Raw genomic sequence first — 19,320 nt, forward strand, 5'->3', positions numbered from 1 at the left:
TCCCAAATCCCAACTGGTCTCTTAACTTTGAATGAACTAGTCATTAAACTGAACTAGCTGAATGAACTGAAATGAGGAAAGTACTCTTTGCACTTGCAAAAGAGGCTACTGTTGTCAAAAGCTGGCTTGGCACTTAAACTCTAGTTGCAGCTGCTTAGCCAGTGGCTTCCTCCAGTTCAGTAGTTTGACTTTCTCTAAAAACTGGCAGCAAATATCAACTGCTAAATATTTTTGTATTTAATTTAAATTACTTTAATGTATTACAATAAATTTAGGCCTTAGTGTAGCTTGTCAATTTGAAATTTAATTTTAAACAGGGTTATTTATTTAAAAAGTAAACCAGTATCTAATTTAAATAAAAACATTGATTTAAATCAAAAATTTCTATTTCAATTAAAAAAATCTACTTTTAAATTTTTTTTAAAATCAACTTTTTTTTTTTACTCAAACCTGGAGATGTTCCAATGGTTAATTACCCTCACTATTAAACATCTGCATCTCATTTCCAGTTGGAATTTGTCTAGCTCCAACTTTCATCTCTGCAATTCAAACTTCAATCATGATCATTTGCAAAATTAACGAAGTATCAAAAACTGTTCTGGTTCTATTTTGTGCATAAACTTTCAACTGTGCCAAATTGCATAGTGGGTTTGTGATGTGTACAAATAGTAACGAACTCAGGACCAATCTCATTTTCAGATTTTTCCCTAATCCAGTATTTGAAGTTAGTCTGCTAAAAGATGGAAGGCTAGTTCCCCAACATAGTGTACAGTCTTTCAGATTGTAAGCTCTTCTGGGCACTGTTTGTCTCTCGGTATGCATTTGTACAGTGTCTATCACAACTGTGCCCTTATCTTGATTGGGACTTTCAGGAGTTATCATAATACAAATATTATTAACTCTAACAAGGCATAATGTTACCATTTGAATATAAGTTTTACAGGAAATTCAATACATTTACAACATGACATTTCTGAAACCTTTTAGTCCAAGCATCACTATAAGGGCATGTCTATACAGCAAAGAAAAAAACCTGCGGCTGGCCCATGCCAGTTGACTTGGGCTCATGGGGATCAGGCTGCGGGGCTGTTTCATTGCTATATAGACTTCCAGGCTCAGGCTGGACACCAAACTCTAGGACCCTCCTACCCCAAAGAGAGCTAGAGCCTGGGCTCCGGCCCAAGCCCGGAAGTCTACACAGCAATGAAACAGCCCTGCAGCCTGAGCCGGCTGGCATGGGCCGGCGGCAGTTTATTCTTTGTTGTGTTGTGTCTGTTTACTGATGACTTCCTCTAAACGCCTTTCGCCAAGCCTTATACAGTAATCAAGAAAGACTACAAGTTCATTTTCATAGGCAAGACACAGACCCCCATATCTCCATATTCAGAGATAAAACATTTATGACCCAAAAGACTCACCACCCATAATAGTTCCAAGTCAAACAGGATTATTTATGTATTTAAAAAATTCTCAGGCACCTATTCCCTTAGTCCCTGTGCATCACACAAAACCTTAGAAGCAACCAAATTTGACAAAAATGGTCACACTTAACTACTTCTACTTGCCCGCAATAAAACAGATTAAGCCATCCAACAGTCAGAAAGATAGCTAACTAAACAGCATCTGCAGGATCCTAGGTTTGTACTCTGAGTGCCAAGGACGCTTCTTTGATACTGTGTCAGACTACCCAAAAATTCAATTCACAGAGCAAAAAACTACTTTTTTATCTCATTCTGCATTACAAGTGAGACATTAATCATCATATCAAGAATGGGCAAATTTTGAACTTCCGAAATGGCCTCCCTGTAGCAGTATTCAATTACAATACTATTATTTGAAAAGCACAGTCAACACACACGTCAACTGCAGATTTTGTAGTATATGGGATTCTTTTTGGTTTGAGTTTTGAAGACTAACAAGAAGGGTTTTAAAATCTTCAAGAAACCTCTGGAAAACTTACAGCCTGTTTGCCCCAACATATTCCCGTTAAAAAAAAAAATTGGTAAGGGAGAAACGATACTGCTTGAGGGGAAGTCCAATAGGTAAGGGAAGCTAGAGCCTGTTGGGGAAGGGTAGGCTATGGGAACAGCAGCAGTGATGTTTGCTACTATATTGGGCACCCATAAAAGTACAGTGAGAATAGTCTGAAAATTGCCTAAGTTTGGAGACACTGATAATTGATATTCATATGTTTTAGAAGTAACCTAAAATCCCCATCAATAGCAAAAACCTCTGATATATAAAAAACACTACATTTTCATGAATCAAAATACCACAAAACTAGCAGTCCCCATACACCCTGTTTCCTGGGAAATTCATCAACTGAAAATGTTTTAATTTACTAGCCTACTTGAACAGCAGTGGTCTGGTTCTTTGGGAAGAGGCTGCTCATCTGTCTTTAGAACTGGTGGGAAAGTTTTGCAATGGTGGCTATGTACTAGAGAAGGAGAGGAATCTAAAGAAATACATTACAATAATGAAATAAATGATGGCATTTATGACCTATTAACTTGCAAGAACTAGGACCAACTCAACTAGGAACAGCCTATGTTCAAATTGGAAAGACACTGTGGTAAAAATTAACTTTACTAATGTACTGTATCTATACTAGTTGCACTCATACCATGTGAAAAACTAAAAGACATAAGACAACTCCAAAATTAAATAAATCTTCCCTTAAATGACAACAACAATTAAATAGATATCTTGTCTTCCTATTGATTAGCAATACATTTTTACAACTTCTCTGCCAACTCGGACATAAATCCACTGAACACATCTCAGGTTACTGGCCTCATGCCTAAAAACTTCCAGTTTCTTGTTAAGAAGCTAAAAACTTAACCAACAGACAATACCTTGGCAAAAAAAAAAAACCCCCAATCTATCATCTTTAGAATTAAATAGAAATCCCAAATACCACCGTATGTTCAGCTATATCCTTTCTACAAATGGCTATCAGCTTTTATGAAGAAAGAAAGTCTCATTATAAAGCAAAACTATATTTATTATTAGTGCATGAAAAGTCTGCCTGGTACCTGCTAGCCTGAGGATTAAGCCTACTAGCCCTGGTGAAGTATAAAAGCAGTCATGTACTGTCTTTAATATTATCAATGTCAATGTCAACTTCTCATTTCAACAAAAATTAAATGCAAGTTAATAAATATGTTTTGTTTTCGTTCTATGTTCTTTCTCTTCCTGGTTTCACTAAACTTATTACCTTTTTATTACTATAATTAATCATGAATAATCACCTTTTTTCTATATAACTGGAATAACATACTTGACAAGGACACGTAGAAGATTTCCCAGGTGAATGGGCTAAGTTGGGCTGGCCAGAGAGTCACTTCTTTGCAGAAAAGGGAGGAATAAAGGAATAATTCAGCAAAAGCACTATTACTCCTTAACAGGAGGAGAGGGAAAGAGGAGGCAGCGACCAGAGTGGCAGGGGTCATTGCTCTTTAGCTGAAGGGAACAGAGTGGCATAAGTACCATTTCTTTCAGAGAAGAGGGATAAGGTTGTAGCAGAGACGCTACAGAAATATTATGAAAAATGTTCTCCATTTCCCCCACACACACACACACACACCAAAATAAGTTATTTTCAGTGAACAATTCAAATTCTGAAGTTTTGAACAGCTTTAGCTTTATGGTATTCAAGACAGAGTTGAGGCTAATGGGAAGAAGATGCATCTCCTCCTTTTTTCCTGCTCTTATGGAGAAGTGAGGCAGTAAGATTTAAGGAGAAGACTTGAGCTCTTTGCTCTTCATCTCAGCAACCCAACAGAAAGCAGCTGTTCCACTCCCCACCACTGATTTCAATAACAATGGAAAGACACATTCACTGTTTCTGATAAGTCTATCAACAATGAAATAGATATTGTTGCCATCATCAATGCTACTAGGCTTCAGAACTAACATTACATTGAGACAAATGGAGCAGTTTGCACCCCATCCACTTTTTCATGTTGTTACAAACTCAGGAATAGATCACCATAGCATCCAAATCACATCTGGAATGTTTTCTCCAAATCAAGATTAGAAACCTCATTTCTATAAAAAAGTTAAATTGGCACACAATTCTTTTGCAAATTTTGTGACAACTCCATTGCTACCGACTGTTGAACATACAGGGACCAATTAATAGCTAACGGAAATGTCAGAGGGCCATAGACTAGTTAAAGGGAGAGGTTAAAGAGAAGCAGACAAATTCCCTGTATACATCATCGTACAGTCCAAAAATTTAAGAACAAATATTGGTGAAAAAAAAAAATCACAATTCCAAAAGAAATCTAACCATGTCATCACCAGTGCTGATACTGGATAGCACAGATACCCTTGAAAAGACCCTGCTAAGATTACTGTTATATGAAGCCTTAATACTTACTACAGTATAATGGAATGCTAAACTATATTTGTTCAGCCACTAGGTTGTGCTGTTCATAACAAACCTTATTTTAAACTAGCCTCAGCCATACCTGCCAGTTCATTAAAGGATCTTTACGGAAGACATCTCTGGTGTTTCTCTCGGAGAAGGAAGCTCTATAGTCAGTCTATATCTGGTACAGAAGCCTGACCTGCTAGTAGCAGCCCTGTGGCCTACCATGTACAAGCTGCACACGACATAGCGTCAGAAGTAAACTAGTGCCAGAGGAGAACCGAAATAGAAGGAACAAAGCAACGAAGGTGGCAGGGCCACATCAATATGCCACTCTTCAATGCCCTAGAGAACTTCAGTTTTTACAAACCACCAGAACAGACTGGAAGCACTAGTTAGAAATATTTTGCATCACAGTCAAACTCCACATGGAAACAGAGATACTTCAGGTATTCTCTTTAATTTATGCTATGGGGAAGCAGGCAGAGCATATCTTTAAATGTGCACTTTTGCTTATTTTCGTACTCCAGAACAAGTAGTAATGGACCGCAATTCACTTCAGCAGAATTTAAGTCATTCCAAACAAAATACGATTTTGATATAAACTAGCAGCCCATGTTCAACAGGCAAATGAAGAGGCTAAGAGAGCTGGATACATAGTCAAGAAAATCCTACAGCAGGAAGATCTATTCCTGGCTCTCTTTAGTCACAGATCAGCACTGATAAAAACTACTAGATATAGTCCAGCACAATTCCTGATGGGAAGACAATTCAGATTCTGTTCCGAAGTCAGAACTGTAATTCTATCTCCAAAATGGTCAGACATCAAGAGACTAGCCAAATCAGATAAAAAGGCAAAAAAAAGCTTACAGATACTTTTATAATAGACATCAATCAGAGAACTGCTAGGTCTAGAACCTGGTGACCATGTTTTCATCAAACTGGATGGAGAAAAAGATGGACAACTCCAGCTGCTGTAAAGAAAAATAATTCAGCACCCAGATCATATGTGATCAAGGCTGACAGTGGAGAGTTCAATAGAAGAGTTCAATAGAAAACTTCAACATCTACAGTTTGTTCCTCAGAAAATCAACAGCGCAAACTCTACAGAGGGTGGATGCAAAACAAGATGGTGGTGACTCACTGATTCCAAACTAACCACAGCCAGTCATTGCAACTAATGGACAGCCAGATGACCAAGTTGTTACACGTTCAGGTCATGTAATTAGAAAACAAGTACAATTCAGAGACACTTACCAGATTGATATGTACTGAACTTCATACCTCATTTAAGCTAACCTCAGCCATACCTGGCAGTTCACTAAAGGATCTTATGGAAGACATCTCTGGTGTATTTCTTTGAGAAAGAAACTCTGCAAGCCAGTCTATATCTGGTACAGGAGCCTGACCGGCTAGCAGCAGCCCTGCAGACTACCATGTACAAGGCGTACATGACAAACAGGAAAGAACAAGCAGCATATCCTGATTAGGGTAGAATACTTTCATTTCTTTTAGAACAGTGTTTCCCAAACTTTTAACAGCTGAGCTCTCACTTCAGGAAACTTAAATGAGTCACACTTTCTGAAATGTTGCCATGTGGTGTTATCTACCCATATTATTTTACAAATGATTCACGCTACCTCCCAGTGGATAGTGCTCCAAGTTTTCTCCATAACCACAAAAGCAACAGATTTAATTGTTTATTTCATTTTAGATGAGAACCAAAACTCACAAAAACCATCAACAAGTCTGTCTACGTCTCCTCCCACCCCTAACTTGGATGGGCACTACCCTACATTTTGAGAAATGCCACTTTAAAGGATGGTATAGTGAAGTTAATCAAACTCAATTTATACCAAGACCCCTCACTCACATCCTTTAAAAAGCCCCTGAAAACTTGCCTACAATGACCAAACACCAGCCTTTGCTATATACATACCACCTGCTCATTTTGAACTGTACTATCTGGTTGACAGACCCCGTGGGTTGTGGCTTCTGTTCCGTTTGACACATTCACTTTATTGTAAAGCATTATGCAAACCTAAATGCATTATTAAGATTAAATAATAAAGTATGTCTTGACATAAACAAATTAGTTAAGATTCTTCCACCACAGAGAGGGAAGCACATATCCTCAGAAAAAAAAAACTCTCTCAAACAGCTTTTTTCTTTTATAAACCAGGAGTATTTTCTCCTACTAAAAAGATCATTTCTACACTCCTCAAGCCCCCCTGACCCCCCCGCCTCCTGTTATAATATTAATTATATTAGCAACTTTTCAGTTAACAAAACATTAACAGAAGTATTACTCAGGACCCAAACTATTTTCACCATAAAGCAGTCAGTAGATTTGCTTTGAAATTAATCAGGCCTGTAAAACCAAAGGCTGTTCGAAGTTTAAATGTAGGAAAGTTTTTCACTTAAGTTGTTAGTGTTTGTGGTGCAGACACTAGTTAACATATGGATCTTCTTCTCAAATGACTCATTAATTTCACTGCAGAAATGCTCTTGATGCATCTTCCAGTCAAATATAACATTAACTTGCTTTTTTGCCATTAGAGCAAGCAATTGAACACTTCACTCCTGACTGGTTCTTTGGCTTAAGAGTCATACTTTGAAACTGAGAACTGCTTACTTCAACAAAATACAGGTAAAACATATCATTTCAAGTAGTCTTAAGGCCAATGTAAAAATAGCCAGGATTTAGTTGTAATAAATAGAAACCCAGAGTGCATCAACTGGTAATATTTTTGATACCTAATCTCTGAAATAAAATAAATTCAACAACCTAAAGCATTGCACAATAAGACAATCTGACTCCTAAGAATTCTTTTTTCAGTACTTGCATCCATGGTTAGGTCAGACAAAGAAAGAGAATTATAGTTGCAGCATAATTTGAAGTGATTATGCCACATGACTTATGACTGAGGTATTTTGGTTAAATCTTTATTCCACCCAATGAAAATCTATCTACCATTTTCCTAAATCACCAGAAATGGAAACACTGGACACCCAAATTAAAATCTGATCACATAAAGGTGCTGAGCTCCTCCTTTAAGGTAAAGTCAGTGGAAGACGAGGAAGCTCTGCATCTCATAGGAATGAGCCCTAAAGCAAGGAAATTAAATTAGTTCCAACCCTCCTGAGTTCTTAGAACATTATGGTAGGACATAATCCACAGACTGTACTGGCCTGTTAGTAATGGAAGATTACTTACCTAGTAACTATGTCTTGGAGTAGATTGTTGTTAGAGCCCCACTCCTGGAGCACATGTATGCTCTTAGGGTGAAGGTGGAAACTGCTGAAAAGCAGTAAATATTAGAGCCTTGTGCATGCTTCCTTTCAGAAGCAAAAGTTCTGACCCGAGATGATATAAACAGCACAAATTCTAATCCAATTTTAATTTTTCTCAGTTCAATTAAAAATGCATCTAAAAGATTCTGAAGCGAGAAAGGAGGGTGAGGAATGTGAATTTAGTACAGTAGAACCTCAGAGTTACGAACACCAGAGTTACAAATTGACCGGTCAACCACACACCTCATTTGGAACCAGAAATATGCAATCAGGCAGCAGCAGAATACAGTACAGTACCATGTTAAAGGTAAACTATTAAAAAAGGGAAAGTTTGGGAATTTTTTTTTTTTTTAAATTTGACAAGGTAAGGAAACTTTGTGATTGTTTCATTTAAATTAAGATGGTTAAAAGCAGCATTTTTCTTCTGCATAGTAATGTTTCAAAGCTGTATTAAGTCAATATTCAGTTGTAAACTTTTGAAAGAACCACCACAACATTTTGTTCAGAGTTACGAACATTTCAGAGTTATGAACAACCTCCATTCCCGAGGTGTTCGTAACTCTTAGGTTCCACTGTAAGACATGTTGTGATATGCTGTTGGTAAGCGCCTTACACTTTCCTTGGAGTATTGTCAGTATAAATTTCCACACAAAACTGAATTCAGTGACATACCATACTTCTAATACACAATAAAGTCCTACAAAATGTAATAGGAATTGAATAGGGTTCTATACAAGTCACCCTAAAAGCCTAAGTAGTTTAATAAGGAATTATATATTTTCCATAGGTTTTGTGACTATCACAGAAGAGATTTAAATTTGCTATTAAATTCTATAGAACTTGATCATTATCCGTATCTAGTCCTCTAAGTCATGAAGATAACCTTGAGAATAGAATTTAAATAGAGGCAGAACTGTCTCCCTAAGTGCTGGCTTAAACACAAAACTTGCACCAATTGAACTAAAACGTATTACTTAAATCTAAGCAAAACCCTATGTGGAACCCCTTAAATCAATCAGTTTACTACTGGCTTTCAGAGATTTAGAACAATCATTAGGAGCTATAGAAATGTCTGGGTGCTGACCACTTTCAACAATCTGGCCACAGCATTTAGATGTCTATATCTGTCTGACCTCTTCTGAAAATCTAGTGCTCCTGGGGCTACTTTATTAATTATTTATGGTCATATTTAAATTAAAAACCTTAATTTTTAATGAAGCTGCCACAGACTTTTCTGTCTGCTGCACCGGAGTGTTGAAGAATCCAGGAACCTTGCTGCAGAGTTTCGATCCAGTTTATTGTGAGGTGCATGAAACCTTGATCTGAATTTTCAGAAATTTGTCCTTTGGTATGTACAATATGCAGTTACAGCCTGAGTTCAGGAAAGCCCATCCGAATTCATAATCTGAGTCAAAGCGAACATGGACTTCTTATGATTGATTTTTAGCTTCGGGGGGAGGGGGGGACTTGTTACACAACATCTGAAAGGCTGTCTAAATACTTCTGAAGAATGAGCTCTGAGAAAGCCATTTGTCCAGACAGGGGCACATGTGGCTGCCTTGATATTTTAAGTGTACTACTACCATTGCCAGAAATTTAGTTAAGAGACTTGGATGTGTTAAAAGACTCAAAAAAGTACTTTGTACTGACAGTGGTCATCGCCTACACAGAACCGCATGTATTTTCAATTCCAAGAGACTTGTCCAACAAAAATGTGCAAATAAGTACATTTTAAACGGAGAGCTGAAACCTAATCTTGTAGACTTAGGGAAAGAATTATTTTTGTTTGGTCATGGGGAAGAAACAGGAAGAACATTGAATCCCTTCTCTACCTACTAGTGAGGGGCTTCCGCTATACAATTCACTTCCACCTTTAGCATGTTCTCATGAATGAGATCCTTAAAAAAAGGGAGGGGGGAAGGACGGAGCAGGTTGGAGTGAAATTGAATAGGGTACCCTTTCTGAAGGGCTTCTTGGACTCCTTTGTCAGAAATAATTCTAGTCCATGCAGTAAGAAAGGAGGAAGAATAATCCCCAAAAGGGAGTTGAGAAAAAATGTAGACATACATAAAATTTAAGGGAGGGCTCTCTGCCAAACTGCCATTTGCCAGATGACATGCCAGATGAAGCAGCAACAAATGTGAGCTTTGACTTTTGATGCCTCCTTCTGTGCCTGGTAAAGAATGACTTGATACTGACCCTATGGTGCTGGGAGAAAACCAGCCTCTGCTATCTGCAAAGTCAGATTTCCAACATGAGCTTGTCTGAGAAAGACCCAAGGCACAGAGATTCCTCTGACAGGAAAGCCTTAAGTTGATTTTCAAAGTCCCAACAACATCTTCGGGTAAAGCCTGCACAGATCCAAGAAGCCTAGGGCAGTAGCTCTCAACCTTTCTAGACTACTGTACTCCTTTCAGGAGTCTGATTTGTTTTTCATATCCCCATGTTTCACCTCACTTAAAAACTACTTGCTTACAAACTCAGACATAAATATATAAAAGTGTCACAGCACAAAGCACAGCACTGAAAAATTGCTTACTTTCTCATTTTTACCATATAATTATAAAATAAATCAATTGGAATATAAATATTGTACTTACATTTCAGTGTATAGTATATAGAGCAGTATAAACAAGTCATTATCTGTATGAAATTTTAGTTTGTACTGACTTAACTAGTGCTTTTTATGTAGCCAGTTGTAAAACTAGGCAAACATCTAGAGGAGTTGATGTACCCTCTGGAAGACCTCTGCATACCCCTGGTTGAGAATCACTGGGTGCATCGACCTTTCAGTCACCATATACAGTAACTCCTCACTTAACGTTGTAGTTCTGTTCCTGAAAAATGCGATTTTAAGTGAAACGATGTTAGGCGAATCCAATTTCCCCATAGGAATTAACGTAAATGGTGGGGTTAGGTTCCAGGGAAATTTTTTTTTTGCCTGACAAAAGGCATTATATACATTTTAAACAAGCAATTTAATACAGGTATAAGTTTTAAACAATTTTTAAACAAGCAATTTAATACTACGCTGGGGGGGAGTAGTGTGAATGTGCGGTGTGTTTACAAAATACTGTACATACAGTACAGTACTATAGTTGGGAGGTGCCCCTGTCGTACCCTACACAGGCACAGCCCACTGGCACGGGAGACAATGAGGCAGGTGAGGAGGCTGAAGGTGCTGTAGGCTAGGAGAAGCACGTTGTGCAGCAGCGGCAGCTTCCCCTACTCTGCAAGCACGGGGGAGCCTGCACGTCGAGTCCTTGCTCCTCCCCCTTCCCCGCGGCAATCAGCTGGCTGGAGGCGTTTCGGGGGGGAGGAGCGAGGACTTGACACGCAGGCTCTCCCTCCCTCCCCTGCCTCACAAAGGCCACAAGCCAGGTGATTGCCCTGGACAGGAAGTAGGCGGGGAGGGAGGGGGATCCTGTGCGCCGTGTCTTTGCTCCTCCCCCCTCCCTCCTGCCCCCTAAACACCGCAAGCCAGCTGATTGCCCTGGGCAGGAGGGATGGGGGAGGGAGGGGGAGCCTGCGCGTCGAGTCCTAGCTGATCCGCAGGGTCTGCCGGCGGCCGGGAGGCGCTGAGGGGGAGGAGGGCGCGTAGGGAGGCTGCCAGCTGTGGAGAAAGCAGGCAGCCAAACAATGTAAGAGTGGAGCATTGCACAACTAAATGAGCATGTTCCCTAACTGATCAGCAATGTAACAATGAAACAACGTTAACGGGGACAACTTAAAGTGAGGAGTTACTGTATGCCCATACTTCACATGTATTTTCTCATTACAGAAACTGAACTTGGGGTCCGCCATCATAGACCAGTTCCCACATGAACTGGCATGAGCAATTGGGCAAAAACAAATATTTCTTTAAAAAAAAAATCAATAATAATTACAACTTGAGACAAAAAACTAATTTAGCCAAAAAAAGAAATGACTGCAAGCGAAAGAGGAAGAGGAGACTGAGGGTTCCCAGTCTCTCTCAGCACTGCAGTCAAAGATATGGAATAGATTTGGTGCACTGCTCTTTATGCAACTCTCATATTCAAATGTTCAATTACATAAAAGAACACATACATGTTTCCAAGAGCCACTGCTTTCTAGAAGGTGCACATGCACACTTCTAGCACAAGTGAAGATTTGTACTGACAATTTTTTTTAATCCTCTGAAAACAAAACTTACGAGACATATTTGGGAAATATACAAGAATTTTAATTTGCCAGTGAAATACAGAACAAACAAACAAAATCAAATGAATGAAAAAGGATAGATTTAAGGCCAAAAGGGAACCACCATGATCATCCGTTCTGAACTCCTATATAACACAGTCCATAGACATTTACTCAATAATTCCTTCAGTGAAAAGAAATCAAACTACTTATAAATATAAATGCATATGTTTATAGTTAATTATAATTAAATTCAAACAAAAAACAAAATTGCTTGAAGATTCTGAAATAAAACTAAACTAGTCTAAAATATTTGTAAGTAGTTAGTATTTCATAAGTAACTGTTTCAATATACTAAGGCTGTCGATTAATTGCAGTTAATTCACGATTAACTCAAAAAAATGAATCGCGATTAAGTGCAGTTTTAATTGCACTGTAAACAAAATACCAATTGAAATTTATTAAATATTTTGGATGTTTTTCTACATTTGCATATATACTGTATTCTGTATTGTAATTGAAATCAGTGTATATTATTTTTATTACAAATATTTGCACTATAAAAACGATAAATAAAACAAATAGTATTTTTCAATTTACCTCATACAAGTAATGTAGTGCAATTTCTTTGTCAAGAAAGTGTAACTTACAAATGGATATTTTTTTTGTTATGTAACTGCCCTCAAAAACAAAACAATGTAAAACTTCAGAGCCTAGAAGTCCACCCAGTCCTACTTCTTGTTCAGCCAATCGCTAAGACAAACAAGTTTGCTTACATTTACAGGAGATAATGCTGCCCACTTATTTACAATTTCACCAGAAAGTGAGAACAGGCATTTTTGCATGGCACTTTTGTAGCTGGCATTGTAAGGTATTTACATGCTAGATATGCTAAACATTTGTATACCTCTTCATGTTTTGGCCACCATTACAGAGGACATACTTCCATGCTCATGACGCTTGTTTAAAAAAAAAAAAAAAAGCGTTAATTAAATTTGTGACTGAACTCCTTAGGGGAGAATTGTATGTCCTCTGCTATTTTACCCGCATTCTGCCATATATTTCATGTTATAGCAGTCTCGGATGATGACCCAGCACATGTTCATTTTCAGACACACTCACTGCAGATTTCACAAAACACAAAGAAGGTACCAATGTGAGACTTCTAAAGATAGCCACAGCACTCGACCCAAGGGTAAAGGATCTGAAGTGCCTTCCAAAATTTGAGAGGGATGAGGTGTGGAGCATGCTTTCAGAAGTCTTAAAAAGAGCAACACTCCGATGCAGAAACTACAGAACCCGAACCGCCAAAAAAGAAATTCAAACTTCTGTTGGTGGCATCTGACTCAGATAATGAAAATGAACATGCGTCGGTCTGCACTGCTTTGGATTGTTATCGAGCAGAACCCGTCATCAGCATGGACGCATGTCCCCTGGAATGGTGGTTGAAGCATGAAGTGACAGATGAATCTTTAGCGCATCTGGCACAAATATCTTGTGACATCGGCTACAACAGTGCCATGTGAACACCTGTTCTCACTTTCAGGTGACACTGTAAACAAGAAGTGGGCAGCATTATTTCCTGCATATGTAAACAAACTTGTTTGTCTGAGCAATTGGCTGAACAAGAAATAGGACTGAATGAACTTGCAGACTCTAAAATTTTACATTGTTTTATTTTTGAATGCAGTTTTCTTTGTACATAATTCTACATTTGTAAGTTCAACTTTCATAATAAAGAGATTGCACTACAGTAATTGTATTAGGTGAATTGAAAAATACTATTTCTTTTGTTTTTTTACAGTGCAAATACTTGTAATCAAAAATAAATATAAAGTGAGCATTGTACAGTTTGTATTCTATGTTTTAACTGAAATCAATATATTTGAAAATGTAGAAAACAGCCAAAAATATTTAAATAAATGGTATTCTATTATTGTTTAACAGCGTGATTAATCGTGATTAATTTTTTTAATCACTTGACAGCCCTATAATATACTTTTTTCAATTTCAAAAGACAGTCAGCATAAGTGTTAATAGTTGGCATCTTTATTGTCTAAAATATATTTAAAAAGCATCAACCTTTTCCACTATGATGAGGTCTCCAACTTGTATGTCTGAACTCTTAACTTGCACTTTACCTTAAAAAAAAGGAGAAGTTTAATCAACTTAAGAAAATAACAGCAAAATCACATGAACACAAATAGTACTTCAAGAGAATATTACTGTTAGGAAAACAATCTTATAAAGAAACTGATCTTTAAAGCTGTATTCAAAATTAAGTAGCTTTAAACTGTCAGACTGTCACCAAATTATTTATCCTACTAATATATTCAAAAATTCATGTTGTATTTATCATACTAATATAACCAGGTGTTACAAGAATAAAAAGCTGTGGAAGATGCTTGGGTATGATCTACTGCACTAACATTTGGAATGAAAAAGCACATGGAGTCTTTCAACTCATCTAGTACATACCACTTCTGATCCTGACCAAGTCAGAAGTAATTAGCTGTATTGCTGCAGAGCGCCCTAACTGAAATGAGCTGCTCGTCAAAGGCCAGTTACAAGCGGGCAGCTTTATACAATCACTAGTCATTGTTGCAATTGGCTGTGACTGAGACTAATGCTGACAGTCACAGTGGAGCAGACACACCAAGCTTTCAATGGTATAAACAATTAACTACTCTCTCATTTTGAAAGAAATACTTCTACGTCAGGAAGTTTGCAATGTAGCTCTCTATTTTATCTGTCTGAAGTTAGAGGACTTCACTCTCCAGAGCTGTCAGTCCAGTAACTGCTATGAACGCTAAATTCATATTTTAGAGAAGAAAAATTCAACATTTATGTAATAATTTAAATCTTTAGAGCACTTTGCAAACATTAACCAATAAATCCTCACAACAACCCAGTAAGGTAGGTAAGTTTCATTAGCACCATTTGATGGGTGGACAGAAAAGGCAGAGAGGTTAAGTGACTTGCCCAAGGCCACAAAATGAATCACTGGTGGGCCTGAATTAAGAGTTTAGGAGTTCCTGTATCCCAGCCCTATGCTCAAACCACTAGACAATGCTGTTTTCCCAAAGAACAAAAAACAACACACAGACGTACCTGGAAAATAAAAAGACTAACGCATCAAGTATTTATATCCTCTTACAAGAAAGAACTTCGACAGATATCAAGTTTAGCAACCCCTAACTAAGCAGAGAATTTTTCATTTTATATATAATATACATAAATAAAAGCTCAAGAACTGAAATGCACAGCTAAATAATTGAAAACTTCTGTTTTCCCTCCTCAAATTTGATAGACTGAACTAGTATCACGTAGCTTACAATCAGTCACTGATAATTATCGCCCTTGCTCACATGCATTACAAATAAAACCTTTTGGGGAATGAACACAAAGTGAAATTCTTGCACTATGTAACAAAAACTAGAAAAGTGTAATAAAACAAATGAATTTATTAAAACAGTACATTAGCAGTTTAAAATATTAACTAAGGAACGGAAATATTATGGAAAGTAGGTTATTAATGCAGGTTGTTTCATCTAGCAGTGTGTAATTAAACAAAACAAAAATGAAAACCCAATTGCAATCCAGAGAGCCCCATTCTGCAAATCCTTATTTATCTGTGAAATCCCCTTCATGTGAATTCAATGTAATTGCTCATGTGAGTAAGTAAAGATTTGCAGGACTGATGTCAGCATTAAATATGTTCTGAGCAATTTTTGAAAACAGGTATTTTTAACACTAAATGTATACAATAGTAATGGCTTAAAATTTGGGTGTCAGTCTAATTAAAAATAAATGAGCACAGTTCACTGAGTTATCATCCTTGAATACACTTTTCACAGCGTCAGGATTTCTAAAAATATGGAAACATCTGAAAAGAGAATTAAGAATTTTGTTTGAACAGAGCATATCCCTCTTCAAGAATGCCAGTCTTCATGACTGACTGATAGCAATCAGGAATGGAAACACGTGTAAAAGATTCTTATCAAACACTCCTCACCATTACTTTTTTTTAAATCACATCTTCATGCCGACCCTTAGAACTCTACCACAGCCTCAACAGTTGAAGGGAAAAAAGTATCCCCTGACAGAGCAGATGATTGAAATAATTAACGCTTCATGCCTGCAGTTTTTTTGAGGTGCCCAGCAGGAATTTCAAGACAACAGTGATTGAAATGAATGTTTTCTGCACGATAATTTTAGTCTGAATCAAGTCTACTAGCAGCACTAAGATCAACCACTAACAGAATATTTTGACTATGCATCAATATGGTAAAACCCTACTACTTTGCACTAGCCAGTGAAGACCCTTTACAGATTACTGAATTTTGACAATTAGCAAGTAACATAATTAAAAGAATCAAGGATGCAGACCATAACATATACTTAACTAATTTATGCTGACAAGTTTCTAACACTATTAAAATGTCTCTCAGTAAATATGCAATTTTGTGAAAGTAATTAATTCTTAGTAATGTGACCTTAGAATCTTTGAGAGTGCAAATGACCACTTTTTGTGTGAAATATCAAAGTTTGGGTCAGTGACATGCAGACTATTAATGAAAGCTAATTCAGTAATTGTTAAATAGATGTCTTCTCATCTATTGAAACATTCCAAAATATCCTTCGTTTGTTCTATTTTGCATTAATGTATTTTTTTAAATCAACTTAGGGCTCCCAAAACTTAACTAATAGAAATTTCTTTAATGTTCCCTTTATCCAGTCCTGGTCTTTATCTTGGCAAGTTTAGGTTCAGGTTCATTAAGGGATATCTTAGGGAGCTGTACTTATTTTCAAGACTTCAAATTCATTTTCTATTTTTAGTCACAGCAAATCTCTTGTTTTAGTTGGTTCCCCCACTTTTTCCATCTACTTTGCAGCCCTTTATTTTCTTCATATTTTACAACATATATATCCTAAAGTGTGTGAAAAATCCAGTTGTAATAACTAATTTCATACAATGTAAGTGACAGATATGGGAGTTGTAGCCTTAGACCTATGCCATATATTCTGTTATTTAAGGCCCAAAGCATCCAGAGACACCAATCATATTGCCACTAATAGCACTTTTATTCAGTTTAAGGCTTTGAATTTCCTCTCTGTGACATTCCCTCAGCTCTCCCCCTCCCCCCCCACCACCACCAAAAAAATCATGTTCTAGTGCAGAGGTGGGCAAACTAAGGCCCGCAGGACTGTTCTGCCCGGCCCCTGAGCAACCGGCCTGGGAGGCTAGTCCCCAGCCCCCCTCCTGCTGATCCCCTCCCCCGCCTCAGCACGCTGTGCTGCCAGTGCTCTGGCCCGCCGCTCCTGCCGGGCAGCATGGCGTCGTGGCTGGCTCCGGCATGGTAAGGGGGCAGGGAGGAGGCAGTCCCGAGGGGCAGTCAGGGGACAGGGAGCAGGGGGAGGTTGGATAGGATGGAGGTTTTGTGGTGGGGGTGGTCAGGGGACGGGGCAGGGGTTGGACAGGCGTGGGAGTCCCAGGGGGCCTGTCGGGGCGGGGTGTGTGGATAGGGGTCGGGGCAATCAAGGAGCAGGGGGGGTTGGCTAGGGGGTGGGATGCCTAGGGGGCGGTTACAGGTGGGGGGTCCTGGGAGGGGATGGTCAGGGGACAAGGAGCAGGGGGGTTGGATGGGTTGGGGGTTCTGAGGGGGGCAGTCAGGGGGCAGGACGTGGGAGGGAGCGCATAGGGGGTGGGGGCCAGGCTGTTTGGGGAGGTCCTCCATACAGTTTTGCAACCCCGATGTGGCTCTCGGGCCAAAAAGTTTGCCCACCCCTGTTGTAGTGGTAGCTACATAAAGGATCAAAAGCCATTAAGTCTCTCAAACAAGTAAAAGGAGACGATGCAAAATCATCACAGTCTGTGGGGTTATCTTAGGCAGGCAAGAAGCAACTAAGGATGGCTGTAGGTATGTAGGATAGAACTTTCATATCATTTCACGCAGTCCTAACAAAACCTGGAAACTTTACTCTTCATAATGAGTTACCTAGCCCCTTACTCCAAGTTTAAAGGTAATATTAACATAGTAAGTCATTAATATTAAACAGAAGTCCATTTTGTGGAATATCTTCTTTATCTCACTTTACATTGATTATACATTTATAATTTTATATTTTATGGTCATAGTTGAAGAAACCATGCTTAAATTTTGGTCTGTAGAGCACAGATTACTATTTCTTCAAAATGAATTGAAAGACAGATAGGACATAGCAATGTCCTGTTAAAAGACATCAGGAGAACATGGCTAAGCAATACAAAAAGCAGTTTAAAAACTTGAAACATCGACAAACAATACTTTCCTTAGTCTGTCAGAAGGAAGAGTCATTATATACCATTTCAGAGAACATTAAAATAATGCAATATTACATCTTAGTGAAGGCACATTTAGAGAAAAAACATGTTATTCACTGCATAAATTATTTTTGCAAACTATTTTTCCCTCTAAAAACATCTCACTAGCTAAAACATTCTTTACCATCTGTGTAATTACCAATAAAAAGTCCAAAGCTGTCAGAAGTGGCTGCGCATCTAGACTTTATAGTCCACCAAGGCGCAAGCCTTTCGCCTAAAGCGAAATGCAGAATTGCGCAGAACTAGAACACAGAAATAAGTGTCTATAGTAATTCATTACACTCTCAAGATAAAGACTTTGGAAGTGAATTGCAATGATTTGAAAAAACTAATAAATATCTCATATGTGCTAACAAGTATTTCCTACTAAAGACCCTAAAATCAAGGTAAACAAAATATGCAGTTGCTGTAACAGAAAGGACACCATTCACCTTTTTATGGCACACATTCGCTAATACATAAATATTATGCTGATAAAACAGTAACTTTTCTATGAAGATAGTATTTGACAATAATATGACATGTGACTACATGATTTCTTATGCATCATACTCTACTTTAAGGACTATCCCTTTCTGAGCTGGTCATAGCCCCTGCCCCTAACCACTAGTATAACTATGTGTAGAAAGAATAGTAAATATGGCAGGCGACCAGCTTGGCTTAACAGTGAAATCCTTGCTCATCTTAAACACAAAAAAGAAGCTTATAAGAAGTAGAAGATTGGACAAATGACTAGGGAGGAGTATAAAAATATTGCTCAGGCATGCAGGAGTGAAATCAGGAAGGCCAAATCACACTTGGAATTGCAGCTAGCAAGAGATGTTAAGAGTAACAAGAAGGGTTTCTTCAGGTATGTTAACAACAAGAAGAAAATCAAGGGAAGTGTGGGCTCCTTACTGAATGAGGGAGGCAACCCAGTGACAGAGGATGTGGAAAAAGCTAACGTACTCAATGCTTTTTTTGCCTCTGTCTTCACGAACAAGGTCAGCTCCCAGACAACTGCACTGGGCAGCACAGCATGGGGAGGAGGTGACCAGCCCTTTATGGAGAAAGAAGTGGTTCAGGACTATTTAGAAAAGCTGGATGAGCACAAGTCCATGGGGCCGGATGCACTGCATCTGAGGGT

At 38.3% G+C, this 19,320-nt stretch overlaps 1 protein-coding gene across 1 annotated transcript in view; it reads right to left on the reverse strand.

Moving 5' to 3' along the window:
* The window catches only part of ATP9B (ATPase phospholipid transporting 9B (putative)), a 280,545-nt gene that overhangs the window by 203,248 nt on the left and 57,977 nt on the right, over nt 1–19,320 (reverse strand). Inside the window, exon 6 of the mRNA XM_024206823.2 lies at nt 13,913–13,971. Within this exon, the coding sequence (XP_024062591.1) occupies nt 13,913–13,971 (59 nt within the window). The remainder of the gene's footprint in view (nt 1–13,912; nt 13,972–19,320) is intronic.

The sequence above is a fragment of the Terrapene carolina genome, unplaced genomic scaffold (assembly GCF_002925995.2).
Source record: "Terrapene carolina triunguis isolate 2854851 unplaced genomic scaffold, T_m_triunguis-2.0 Scaffold58, whole genome shotgun sequence".
NCBI lineage: Eukaryota > Metazoa > Chordata > Testudines > Emydidae > Terrapene > Terrapene triunguis.